Source organism: Amphibalanus amphitrite, unplaced genomic scaffold (assembly GCF_019059575.1).
Source record: "Amphibalanus amphitrite isolate SeventyFive unplaced genomic scaffold, NRLGWU_Aamphi_draft 000213F_arrow, whole genome shotgun sequence".
NCBI lineage: Eukaryota > Metazoa > Arthropoda > Thecostraca > Balanomorpha > Balanidae > Amphibalanus > Amphibalanus amphitrite.
This window is the reverse complement of record NW_024881708.1, coordinates 529,072-542,414: the sequence shown is the minus strand read 5'-3', so window position 1 is coordinate 542,414 and position 13,343 is coordinate 529,072. Positions and strand designations below refer to the sequence as shown.

The following is a 13,343-nucleotide window of genomic DNA, read 5'->3' as shown; positions in this document are numbered from 1 at the left end:
AGAACCATGGGGTGATGCAACCGAGCACATGAAGTGATGCTGCACGTCCCGATCACCCATCACGGCGCCTCGGGTTGGCGAAAGACAACAGCAGCACCGTTATAAACATACGGACTTCGGACTGTCATAGGCTATGAGACCCAATAATGTTATAGCAATGGTAGTAAGTATAACTGACGGGTTAATACGGCTCGTTCCCACCTCCCAACGAAACGACACGTCATCGTTTTTCTCTGAAGAGTGAACTGTTACATCGAAGTCTGCTAGGAATCGGCCAGGAAATGTCGCCCGTTATCGCCATCACGCAGCACGTCACGAGCAGCTCCTGACCGGTCAAATGTCGTCGCACCACTTTGACATGTGTCACTCCAGCCTGCTGCACCGGGACTGACGTCTTGCCTATCCACTCCTATGTATGTGTCAGTTGTGCAGAGAGAGTGGACATGTTGACCAAAGACATCCGTAGGCGTTTTTACTTTATCTTTTTTTCGCGGCTCCAAATTATAACACGGCTTCCGGTCGAGAGTCAGCGTCCAGTCAAGTTATAGTTCGATCCCAATACGGGCTACTCGATCGACTTCCTCCTACAGAATGAATAGTTGCGTAGCGATTTCCACATTCGTCACATTGACGGCCGGGATTATATTGTCACGATACGGCGCGCTCACGCTTGACATCTAACGCCTGTTGTCGACTTATTTAGATACAAATAGGCAATCATTTTGTTGGGTCACCGGTTAGGCGCCTTCGGTCTATTTAATTACATAGTTTTTCATCGTTCAGGAATTACGGAAACGGCGTAATTTTAACGGTAACTCATATAACTGTTCCCTGAACACAAACAAACGGAAACCAGAAATTGGCGGATATTCCGAGTGCGTCTCCCAGCGCTTTACTCATGATGATGTAAGTTAACGTAATGTTGCTCTCTCGAACCGGGACACGACGCCTGAAGGTCACTGGTCGGCCTCAGCTCCGACCAGACTCAGCCAGAGAAAACCAGATTTGTCCAGCGCGGACAGGCGGGCGTGTCTCACCAGCCGCCACCGGCTGCTGGCGGTACCCTCTGCGCGGGCAGAGCCGACAGAGGGGGGTGACGAGGGTCGAAAAGGCCGCAGGACACGACCCACGCAATACATAGTGTGTCCAGAGAGCGCGGTGGCCGGTCGGCGGGGAGCCGGAGCTCCGCTCGCCCTATAGCGGGTCCCAGCTCCGGACTCAATCTCCATCGGTCTGAGTTCCGCTCTAAGAGTCGTCCAATCGAGCCGGAGGCGCTGCGCAGTAGGTAGGTGACCGTACTTACCTGTGGGGCCGCCGGTGCCCCCCGCGGCGGGCACTGGGGTTGTGGCGGGCCTGTTTTACAGTCTGTAAACCTGTCTGCCGCGCCCCCGACGGCCCCGATATACGATTGGCATGCATACAGGGAGCGGCTGCAACAGCGAGGGCGAAACGGTTCCTCTACATCATGGCATGGTGACCACTCGTTCACAGCGACGCTCAGGAGCTGGATTACATCATATTCTTGGCCTCGAATTGGTTGTAGTTATCTAGCCAGGCAGTCTCTGAGCCCTGCACAATGCACATCCCAGCGACTCAGTCGCCTAGTAAGTGATGAGCAAAAAGATTTACCATTTTCAGAAGTATCTCGAGAACACGGATGAATACACGCAGGAGATATGTCAATCTTGTTTAGCGCATATTGCAACGTAGCTTTATACAATGATTATAAGCACAATAAGACCATTAGACTTCAACTTGTCTAAAGGTAAACTTAAAAACTTGCCGTATCAAAAAAGAATAATTTTTCCTTCGAAGTGATTTTTTTTTGTAGATCGAACATATAAATCTATGGTTATCTCCTTTTTCCCAATAAGTATGCTTCGTTAAATTAAATTAAGTTCAATTTGACCCAGGTGCATCCACCTACAGAATCTTTATTTGCAATGACACGAACGCTGTGACCAAAAGTCCGCCCTATCTCGCAGTCCATCCCACCGCTGACCTGTGATATCCGTGGTGATATGCCCAGTCACATCCTTAGTGTCCAGGGGCTCGTTCCGCGGCAGATCCAGATCCAGCGCGGGAACTTCCTCTAGGTTCTCAGGCAGGTGCGCTGCGGCATGGACCGAGTGGGGTCAAACACGGGTCACATATGGGCGTTCACAGACGCTGGGTCACAGACACATATGGATCGTTCACCAGTCGACCGGAGTCAGACAAGGGTCACACTAACACACGGGGACATAAACGAGGTCACACATGGGGCAGTCATGGGTCAGGTATATGCCGAGGTAAGATACGAATCAGGCGGGAACTGTCCAAGGGTCAGATCCAGACTCCTAAGAGTCACACGACAAACGAGGCAGACCTGACATTAAATGACGACCTGACAGGTCATCTTTGAGGCTACAGAAACAAAATCACGGAAAAAACCACAATCACCGTATCACTACACAGGGACACCAGATGCGCACAGCTGCGCTAACAGCCGTCAACTGTCCACTGTCCACCCTCGGCGGCACTTGCACGTCGAACCATCATACGGGGCGCTGTGACAGTTTGACGGACGTACCGGGAAGCTCCCGCTGACAGTGGATACATATTGCGTCACCGGTAGGTACAAGGATTGATGGAGAGCTTCTTCTACGGAGCTTCTGGCTAGTAGCTGATCGAGATGGTAGATGATGGTTTTTTTTCTTAGAGGAAGAGGACAAAATGTAACAACGGGAAGCCATGTGATAAAGGGTGGTTGATTGAGACGACATTCTATTCAATACATTTCGTGTAGACACGGGATAAATAACCTTTTATCATTCGATGACCGTCTGAACATTTTGAGTTCACCGAGTGAGCAACGGTACATTTATAAACAAAGACGTTACGGTAACAGTAGACAGTGTTTAATAATCCCGAGGAAAACAATCGTCAGTGGTGACCAGTGACCACGGGTTAAAGAGAGCCCGCTACCCGTTGTTAAGGGCTGACTCCTATCACACCAAGGCCATCTTTCTTATGTGGTGTTATCAGCACCTCACATGCCAAATGAGTGATGCTCAAACGATACTAAAAAATAAAACAAATAAATAAATACATTAAAGAACGTCAAAGAACGTCGAGAAACGCATCCCGATAACAGAACGGGGATTCCCCGATTCGGAGAAGGCCTACCAATTAGTGGTTAGGTTATCATCGAGCCGGTTTCCTATCCATAACAAGGCGTGTTTATTATTTAAACTAAATAACCCCAGTCTCTCCCTCTCCCTCTCTCCCTCCCTCTCCCTCTCCCTCTCCCTCTCCCTCTCCCCTCCCCTCCCTCCCTCCCTCTCCCTCTCTCTCTCCCCTCTGTCCCTCTCCCTACCTGATTCGATGGCGTCTCCCAGTGAGTGTGGCGCAGGCTGCGGCGGCTCGTATGCCTGGTCGTAGACCAGGTTACGCAGCCCCCCAGTGGTGGCCGGCGGCGGCGCGCGAGGCAGCAGGTCACGCTGCAGGCTCTCGGGGCTCAGGCGAAGGATACACGATGTGTCGTTGTCGTTATTGGGGTTCGGCGGCGTCGGGCCGCAGGAGAAGGACGAGTCGCTGTCGTCCTCGATGCGCATGTAGCGCCCGTACGGGTCCATGGTGGCGGCCGGGGGTGGCGGCGCGCGGCGGCTGGTTCAGTCTGGGGGAGAGAAAAAAATCAGAATACCGTTGCCAGTGTGGAAAGCATACATATTCCCAAACATACATACATAGACGATACGGAAATTAAAACGTGGTAGCATCGGGCAAAAACGTTATTTGACCGTCATGTGAAATAACAACACTTTTTCCGGTACAAGCACAGGCGAACGCTGGTTGTTCTGAGGAAGCCACAGCCATCGTATATGCAATCGACCAATCTGCGATATCGATATAGCCACTACGGGTCGTCCCATCTACCCCTAACCGACCACAAGTGCACCTGAACTGCTATTGCAGAAGCCATCCCGTCACCAGAGACCACAGAATGGCCCACTCGCCGCGGCAGATGGACCCACAGCCGGCCTGAACAGGCTCACCGTCACTGCAGGCGCAGCCCGCGTCTGGCGGTCGGCACTCGCTCAGACGGTGCACTGTGCAGTGCCAGTATGGGAGACGAACGCTCCCGTTTCGGCGGATCATGTGGCACGACTGTCACAATTTATCACGGAAGCGCCGGTCGGTCCCGGCCCCGGCCCCGTCGCTGGGGCTGGGACCGGGGCTAAGGGGTCACGCATTGGCGGATCCAGGGGGAATTTTGGGCAAATGTTTTCCCCGCAGCATGCGAAATCGATGAAATATTTTTGTTAAAAAAGCAAAACTTAGCAAATTCCATTGGGAAAAGTTTGCTTTAAGCTGAACCGTAGTGCATAAGGAATCAAAATCCGAAAAGAGTTTTGGAATTCGGATGAACTTTTTGGGGGGTATGCCCCTTGCAGCGCCCGAGACCGCCTTTCTGGATCTGCCAAGGGGTCATCTGCAGGGTCCGCGCCACCGCGGTGGATGGTTTTGTACTCTGCCCGTGATCCCGGGCATGGGCCCTGCAATGTAAACAGATTACCATCGCTGGCAGAGTGCAGGGGCGGTGGCAGCGTGTGACTTCTGGCAGCCGTGCGGAGCTGCTGACGTTGAGCGCTGATATCCGACAGAAACTGTACATCGTCAAAACGTGGCAGCCGGCAGGTTGACAGCTGGGAGACCTTAAACAGATGTTCTGCCTTCCTACAATCTCCCTTTACATATAATAATTATAAAAGAGCGTGGGCAGACTGGCCCCAGCAGATAACTACCTGTAGGTATGAAAATTAGAGCCGGTCTCGCTGTAGCGCCGCTGTCTCCTGGGCGTCGCGCACTCTGGGAATGGCGAATATCAGCGAAGGCCTACGTCATGGGCAGGACAATAGAGCACCATAGCTAAGGCTGACCTCAACCGGACACTTGGCGAGTTGCATCATCCAGTTTCTCGAAGCATGACAAGCATGTCGTATCAGAGACAACCTTGTTATGCCGCCAAACAAAGTCGTGCAGAGTCAGTTACATAAGCTGAAGATGCATTTCAGCAGAGGCGTTGGAATAATGAAATTCGTGTCGAAGAATATACATACATTACTGACCTGGCCGACGAAATTATTTAGAAACTGAGGTACGTAACTTTGACGGGGCTCCACCCCATAATTTCACTTATGTAATTCAACTTAACGTATAAGGGTGTGTGCATTTTTGGGTTGGACCCCACAATCCTAAAACCGTGGCGGAGCCCCTGTAAATAAGTAAATAGTGTGAAAAGTGGTGTATTTAATTAACATTGAAGTGAATAACAATTAACAATATCCAACGTGCAAAATTATTTTACGTTCTTTAGGCAACTTTTATTTCATGCGAAGTGTTTATTTTCGCACAAAAACAATCTCAAGACCTCAACGAAAACGTTCATCCTCCTGCCGAATAACCTTCGTTTTTTTTTCGGAGACAAAATAGCCCGCGGACCTCCGAATTATCTGCCACTTCAGCACGTCCCGGCATATTCTAAGCCCAAGACAGAAGTTTGGAGTGATTCTGAAGGTGGTCTAAAATAGCACAACGATTTAGCGGATGCCATTGCTGTATTGGGGCGAATTAGTGACTCTAGCAGCAATAGGGACGGGAAAGCGGTTTCCACGTAGCGCCGCAGGAAAATGCCTGGAAGGTATGCTGTACCGCAATGCTCAACTCAACCTGTGTGATACTGTGCCGCATTACACCAAGCCTGAACACTGAGCAGGGGCGCGGCAGAGTTGCATCGCAGACATGTTGAGAACGCCAATAATAAAACAAGCCGAAGAGAATCTCGCCACTGTGTGGCCAATTTGTCCTCCAGGCACATTGACATTTGCATTCCATGTAAAACATTTAGTGTTTAGTGGGGAGCCCGCGGACATATCCACTGAAAACTACGTGCTATGAAGGTGATTAGTCTTTGATCAGTGATCGGCTCTGCCCTGTTGTACAGTCACCAGCACTTGCTACCCATCACCCCCGGACGGCGGGGGAGCAAGCTACCACCGCCCTTGCGAGACTAGCGCCGCCATGCGCCAAGAAGTGGAAACACCACGTGACTGAGGCCACGTGAGGGCAGGGTCACGTGATGGAGGGGCGGAGCATAGTAGCTTTTGCGCCCGACACTAACTGAAATGCGGCGCTGTGATTGGGCGCTTTAGCATGAATGAAGCCCCGGCGCCAGAATCAGCCGTTCACCTTATATGGAAGGTAAGCCTGTGCGTTTCACTGTTCTGTGTTGGTTTGAGAGCCACGGCACCATACGAATTGTGAGCCCCTTTGAACGGGTCACCGCCCGAGGCACTGAGGCGACGGCTGTGCCGGGCAAAGCCCAGCCTGGTGGGAGAGGTGGGCCAGGGAAAGTGCGATCGAGCAGCCACACTGAGACGTGGATTGGTATTATCTAACCGCGACAAACGATGTCAGCAGCCTCTTCTCGTTGACACGAAAAGTTTGACAGACAACGTGGGCAGTGCCCAATCAAAAGCTACTAAACGATTCAGTTAAGAAGTTGGCGAGATAACCAGACCCAATAAAAAGTTTTTAATTCTACTTTGATTGACAAATGAGTTGACATACAAGCCCGCTGTGATGGACCAAAAAAGGAGCTGAACAGTTCATACAACTTCTAAAAAGCTCAACGGTAAAAATTTAAAAGTCAAATGTTAAAATTCAGCCTGCATGTTTAAACTCGGGTCCGGCGCTGGCAGGAAGCTTATATTGCCAAGCTTGCAATTCCACTACGTTGTAATATAACCAAGAGTTATGTGAGAGCAACAACTGAAAGCCTCGAGCCCCGTTGGGGGGAGGGGGGCGCGAAACAGCCCCCTCTCCTTTTCAGCCGATATCTCCTAAAGAATAGCGTAGGTCGCCACCGAACTTTCAAGACCCCTCCGGGCATCATTTTACACCTTGTGACCAAATTTTTCCAGAGCTCTTATGAAAGGTTAGTCACAAATGACGTCAGAGTGACGTCATGTTCTGTCATTTTCGACCCAATAAAAGGTTTAGCAGGAAGAGCTGTCACGCTTACAGTTTTGAAGATAACAAAAAATAGGTATTCAAGATAAAAAAGATGTAAAATAAACAGCGCTACAAAACTGCCAACTCTAATTTCTAAACAAAAATTGATTTCGACCATCAAAACTATAGAAGTATAACAGCCCGAAAATAACAACAACATTCAAAATTAAAGCTGGAATATATGTTATAGAACTATCTGCTCTAGATATGCCAAACTTAACCCTCGCCGGCACAGGCCATTTTGCGTCCTTCGACGGCACAAGGGGGGGGGGGGGGTACGACCCCCCCTCGCGTTTGGCCCCTGATCGAGCTAGAGCTTCGCGGAAAAAAACGAGCGTGTTGCCCGTCACAAGAGAAAGCCGATGATACCCAATTTTAAGGTCCTAGGTCATCGGGTGACCTTCCAGGTCAGGTCAATGACCCGAAAACCGGGAAAATCGGGACCTGTTAAAAAGTCGTAAAGTGTGGCTGCTATGTGGTTTTCCGGGGTGCTGATCACGAATATCGTGTTAGTTTTTATCAGAGATGATGTCTTTAAGCATTTAGACCAGGTCGGGTCAGGTCAGGTCAGGTCAACCGGAAGGGGTTGTGACGGGTATTCGTAATACGTGTCAACCGCCTCTGACAGCTTCGTAACATGTTACGAAGGCACCAAAACTACTTCATAAATGTTCAAATGGTTGCTAAATTCGAATTCAGCTCCAAAAACTAGCCTAAAAACATGTAAAACTCGAAAAAGTGAACCGAGGTCACCGGAGGTCACCAAAGGTCAATGACCTGACCTGACCTTCAGGTGACCTTGACACCCACCCTAATGTATGGGAGCAACATCAAATCACATGTTTGAACGTTTGAAACCACGAAAAGCTTGCAAAAGCGCGGCTAATGCGAGCCGACATACGCCGAATCGCGATTCCGGCCAAACATGGTCTCGGAAAAGAGGTCACAGGTCAAAGGCCATTTGGGTCAGGGTCATGAAATTTTCAGGATAGGTGTAAAATTGATCGATGCGAGGGTTCTAAAAGTTTCGTCGCGATCGGCCGCTTTTTACGCGAGTTATTTGCGAAAAACCTTAGGGGGGGTTGCATCAACCCCCTGTGCCGGCGAGGGTTAAACTCGACAGCTCAAATTTTTTGCCATAACAAAGTTATGGCAAAAAAAACACTTCTCAAAATGTATTACGTAAAATTTTCAAACTCAATTTTTAGCCGTCAAAGAACACACAGAGCAAGCCAAAGACCACCATTGGATTTCCCGTGATGAGCTGCATCGAATAGATACCCCTTTTATGCAAAATATCAACTCTGAAATTTAACCTTTTTTGACCTGACCTTGACCTGACCTCCACCAGAACGTAATTTAAACCGGCCCCAATGGCCGTCTAGCCCACACCATTGAATTTTAAATGTAAAATTGACCATAAAACATGCATCACGCGACCCTAGCAATTAGCATAGTTAGGTTCATATTGTGACCCTTAGTGACCTGACCTCTTTAACCTGACCTGGCATCAGTGACCTCTTTAGGCAACATATGTATTGGGCAACCACGCTCCATCGATATTTTTCGATAACATGCCTTTTATTTGATGTGTTAACTGACTGTAACGCATTCCTTAGACTAAATCGGTGAGAAAATGCAACCTTTGACCTGACTTGTGACGTCATGGGTTGCACCTAGGTCGACGAAACCTGGTAACAAGTTTCGATAGCCCCTGGTGGGGCTATCGAACGTTCTTCGAATTTTCAAAATCGGTCGGTAACTTTCCGAGATCTCAGGTGGAGGACGAAACGGCTGCACCATCCCGTCAGGTGATAGGGTCCGCCAATAGCCCAACGGGGCGTGAATTATTTACTCATTCATACAGTGTCATCTATTTTGAGAACACCTTTCTCACGCCATGACATGGTCCTCTCGTAATAGATCGAGATGAGGAGAGTGTTTTCACGCCTCCTTATGCACGGCTCTAGTGTCATTGAGCTATCAACTGTCAGCGGTTTTCGGACAATGAAGGAAGGCTCTTGGTCGTTTTAGGTAAGATCTTGGGTCAGATCATTTCAGTGGCGGATCTAGAAGGAGGGCATGGGGCCATTCTCCCCCCCCCCTTGGGCCTCCCGGGGGCCCATCACGGAGTTTTTTTCTTTAATTCATCACGGAGGTCACCGACGGGAGCTTTAACCCAGGGGTCTCCTAAGGGGGCACCATCCAGAAGGTCTATCGGAATAGGGTACCGTTTTCGGGGTCTCCCGGAGGCCCATTTCTGTCCCTCGCCTCGGTTTTTTAAAAGTTTAGTTGAGTTTTTTAGTTTTTAGTTTAATATTGTCCATCTATTTCCATCCCGAGGTCCGCGGAGGAACCATCTCGAGTTCTCAGGGGGCACTATCCCGAGTTCTCCGCAGGCACCATCCCAAGGTCGGAGAGGGCACCATCTCGAGGGTCCGGGGCACCATCCCAAGGTCTCCGGCGGCACCATCGCGAGGTCTGGGGGCACCATCCCGAGGTCTCCGGGGGCACCATTCCAAGTTTCCAGGGGCACTTTTCCGAAATCCGAGGTCTGAAGGAGCACTCTCCCCGGGTCTGAGGGGGCAACATCTCGAAGTCTCAGGGGCACCATCCCAAGGTCTCAGGGGCACCACCCCGAGGTCTCAGGGGCCGTTTGATCCGCGCCGTCCTGGGGGGGGGGGCGTTTTACGCCCCCTAGGTTTTTCGCGAATATCTCAAAAACGGCGACGTGTAGCGCCGCTGTTTTAGATACACCCGTTCCGACATCTTTTTGCACATGCTATGAAAATTTCTGATCCCGGTCATTCAAGGTCAGGTCACCATGTAACGTCAAGTGACCTTACCTCAGAAAAAGTTAGAAAGCTCGCTGTAGCTACACCGACTGAGCGATCACTTTGAAACTTTCAGTACTTGCTTAGGGTAACAGTATGTATAAAATAGATATCTCGGATTTTTTTTATATCTGTGAGTTGTGACCTAAGGTCAGGTAAATTTTGCGGCTGCTCCATATAGGTAAATCATTGGGAGAAAATTGAAATGAGCCTCTTTTGGCCGAATGTCGTTCTACACCCTCTCAAACATCGGTTCATATGTAAACATGACACTCTGAATCGGAAAATTGCACCTGTGCCCCCTTTGTGTGCCCCTGAGGTCATCTCAGGTCATGAAAGGTCTTCAGCAGTTTTTTTTTTACTATAACTTTTGATTTGACAGAGACGTGCTAGAGCGGTGAAAACACGGGGGCTAAACCGTTGATCTGAGGTCAAATTTGAGGTCAATCAGAGCGGTGCCCTCTGGGGGCTAAACCGTTGATCTGAGGTCAAATTTGATGGCATGTTGGCGAAAGAGCGTTAAAAGAACTATCGAATGCGCTTTTACACGGCGCTGTAGCTCTATTGGTTCCAGAGTTAGCCGTCGGATGTTTAAAATCGTTGAAATCGACAAAATGTGACCTTTGATGAGCTCTGGTGACCTGACCTTTGCCCTGACCTTAAAATGACCGAGTGTTTTCCTTCTTATTTTTACGCTTTTTCGATTGCCGCTTACCGCGTGTCGCTACGTGGCCCAGGAGCCGAGTTAGACGGAGGGGCGTGAAACGCCCCCCCCCCCCCCTCAGCACTCGACGGAAAGTTCATGCCACCAACACGGCGCGGGTGAATTGTGATGTTAGCTAGCTCTTGTTGTAAGCTGTGGAGTCGTGGACCTGATCTTGAAGGAACTGGGCCTAACATTTTCATAGCAAACGTAAAAAAATGTTTAATAGGTGATGCAAAAAAATATCATCTCTTTTATGAAATATTTGCGAATCCCTCAACATCATCCCCATTGGTGCCGAGCTCCCAACGACGACCATAAAAACGTCCCCATCCCGTCAGAGTGGGTTTATCATAAGGACGCTAAGATTTAATTTCCAATCCGAAGCTGAAATGATGGAAAGCAAATTTACATTTTACATACGAAACAAGCTGACACAACTAAATATTTTCTCTCTCGCTCCCTCTCACTGATTTACCCATTACCCTCTCTCTCATTTTACCCTTCCTGGTTTTCCTTATCTGTCTCTCTTTTCTCTCCTCCCGTCCTTATCCCTTCCCTCCAGTCTTTCTTCTCTCTCTCTCTCCTCCCGTCCTTATCCCTTCCCTCCAGTCTTTCTTCTCTCTCTCTCTCTCTCTCTCTCTCTCTCTCTCTCTCTCTCTCTCTCTCTCTCTCTCTCTCTCCCTATCTCTCCCTCTCTCTCCCTCTCTCTCTCCCTCTCTCTCCATCTCCCTCTCTCTCCCTCTCTCTCCCTCTTTTTCTTCCACTCTCTTTCTCCTCTCTCTCTCTTTCTCTCGCTCTTCCTCTCTCTCCCTCTCTCCCTATCCCTCTCCCTCTCTCTCCCTCTCCCTCTCTCTCACTTTCTCTCTTTCTCTTCCATTCTCTCTCTCCTCTCTCTTTCTCTCTCTCCCTCTCTCTCCATCTCCCTCTCTCTCCCTCTCTCTCTCTCCCTCTCTTTCCCTCTCCCTCTCTCCCTCTATCTCCCTCTTTCTCTTCCACTCTCTCTCTCTCCCTCTCTCTCTCTCCCTCTCTTTCCTCACAATATTCTCGACTGCCACAGCGTTGTAGAACTTGTTTCCAGACAGGTCCAGGCGCTCCCCACTCCGCAAGCCCCAGCCCACACGGCTCAACCGCCCAAACACCCTCCGGCGGATGACCTCCGAATTCGGCGACCTGACCCCAGCCGACCGGACCGATCGCGTCCCTCTCAACGCCTCCGCCCCGCTTCCCCCACTACAACTGCGTAGTAATTGTAGCGTGTGCAAAGGTCACGTGACATTATTTACTTCTGCGGTTTGTTCGGCTGACAAGAGATGGCACTAGTGGTCTGTGGGTCAGAGGCGGGACTAGGTTCTACGACTTCTTGGGGCAACTTAAGGGCAGAAAAGACGTTTTTTGGCTCCTCATCCCAAAATGCTTCGAACATACAAAAACAAGTTAGATATTCGAAAATCGGAGGACCAAACCGATCGTTTGACGTATCTTGCTCGACTGAGAATTGATCGGTCTTCAAACTACTGAGCAAAAACGAGGTGATTAGTAGCAAGTGCTGGTGACTGTACATACAGTAGCGGCGGAACACCTTCAATTGGGGGGGGGGGGAGGCACTGCCGACTTTTGGTCCCATTCTTTCCATGCAACGCCCATAGGGCTAATGTTAAAATGCCAAAATCAAAAGGGGCACGGTGCCCCGGTGCCCTCCCCGTTCCGCCGCCTATGCTGTTGTACATAAGTTGAAGCTCTGAATGCTGAGCAGTGCCCCAGTGTCTGGTGACCGAGTCTGACACCCGGCACCTGAGCCTCACACATCCGGTGGCACTGTGAACTCACTGACCGAGCCGACACCGTCACTTGGCGGTCGAGTCGGCATCTCACACATTCAACGGCGCACATACAGTCGTTTCGGTGACCGTCAGGCGTCAACGGAGGCAGCATTTAGTTGACTTGACATCCCAGGCCTTGGTGATCCTGACAAGTCCGGCAGGCGGCAGCGATTACATTTCTAATTGTGATCGCTAATTTGCGAAGGCAGAGATAAGAAAAGTAGTTTAGTGATTATTTCTGTCAGGTGCTTGATTCGAATTGCACCTTACCTATTTAGGCAAAGGACAATCGAGAGTGACATCAGCGATCCACAAAATTTGAAAATGAATTTAAATATTTTGAGTAAAATTTAGCATTCTGTCACGTGAGCGTGACTCCATCCGGTCCTGACCCTAACACGGTGTATGACGTCACGAATACCCAGCGGCCGCTCACATACCATCCACACTCCACAGCCAATCCGCTCAGCCCTGGCAATGACGACGGCCGGCGGGATCATGACATCATCATCTCTCCGTCAGTCAGAACCTTTTGTCTCCCCTCAACTCACACCCGCGAGGTGTGGCACTCACCATCCTGCCGTCCCCCGACCTTGCCATACCGCCCCCGCGCCACGGCCCGACCCCGATATAGACAGCCACCACCTGACTTGGCGTGTGTCCAGAGCTGACGCACAGCCGTACGGGCCTGGCGTCAGTGGGTCGGCACCTACCTCAGCGCCCCTCGGGCCGCTGCAGAGCAGAGTCCACTGTTTTCAGTCACACAGTCACAGATTCCACGGAGGAGTTCGTTTGAGCGAGTCACTCTGCCGACTGCGGCAGCCGGGCGGCGGGCCGTCGGACGCACACAGACACACACAAACGCCCTCGGGCGTAACGATCCGTCTGCGATCGGTATCGCGACGGCGCCGACGATCGCTGTCGTCG

At 50.3% G+C, this 13,343-nt stretch overlaps 1 protein-coding gene across 1 annotated transcript in view; it reads right to left on the bottom strand.

Annotated features, from left to right (window-relative positions):
• The window catches only part of LOC122385276 (neutral and basic amino acid transport protein rBAT-like), an 18,172-nt gene extending 4,829 nt beyond the window's left edge, over window positions 1–13,343 (bottom strand). The window contains exons 1-3 of the mRNA XM_043373420.1: window positions 13,130–13,343; window positions 3,359–3,658; window positions 2,003–2,113 (exon numbers count right to left, since the gene is read on the bottom strand). Coding sequence (XP_043229355.1) covers window positions 2,003–2,113; window positions 3,359–3,617 — 370 coding nt within the window. The 5' untranslated portion in view covers window positions 3,618–3,658; window positions 13,130–13,343. The remainder of the gene's footprint in view (window positions 1–2,002; window positions 2,114–3,358; window positions 3,659–13,129) is intronic.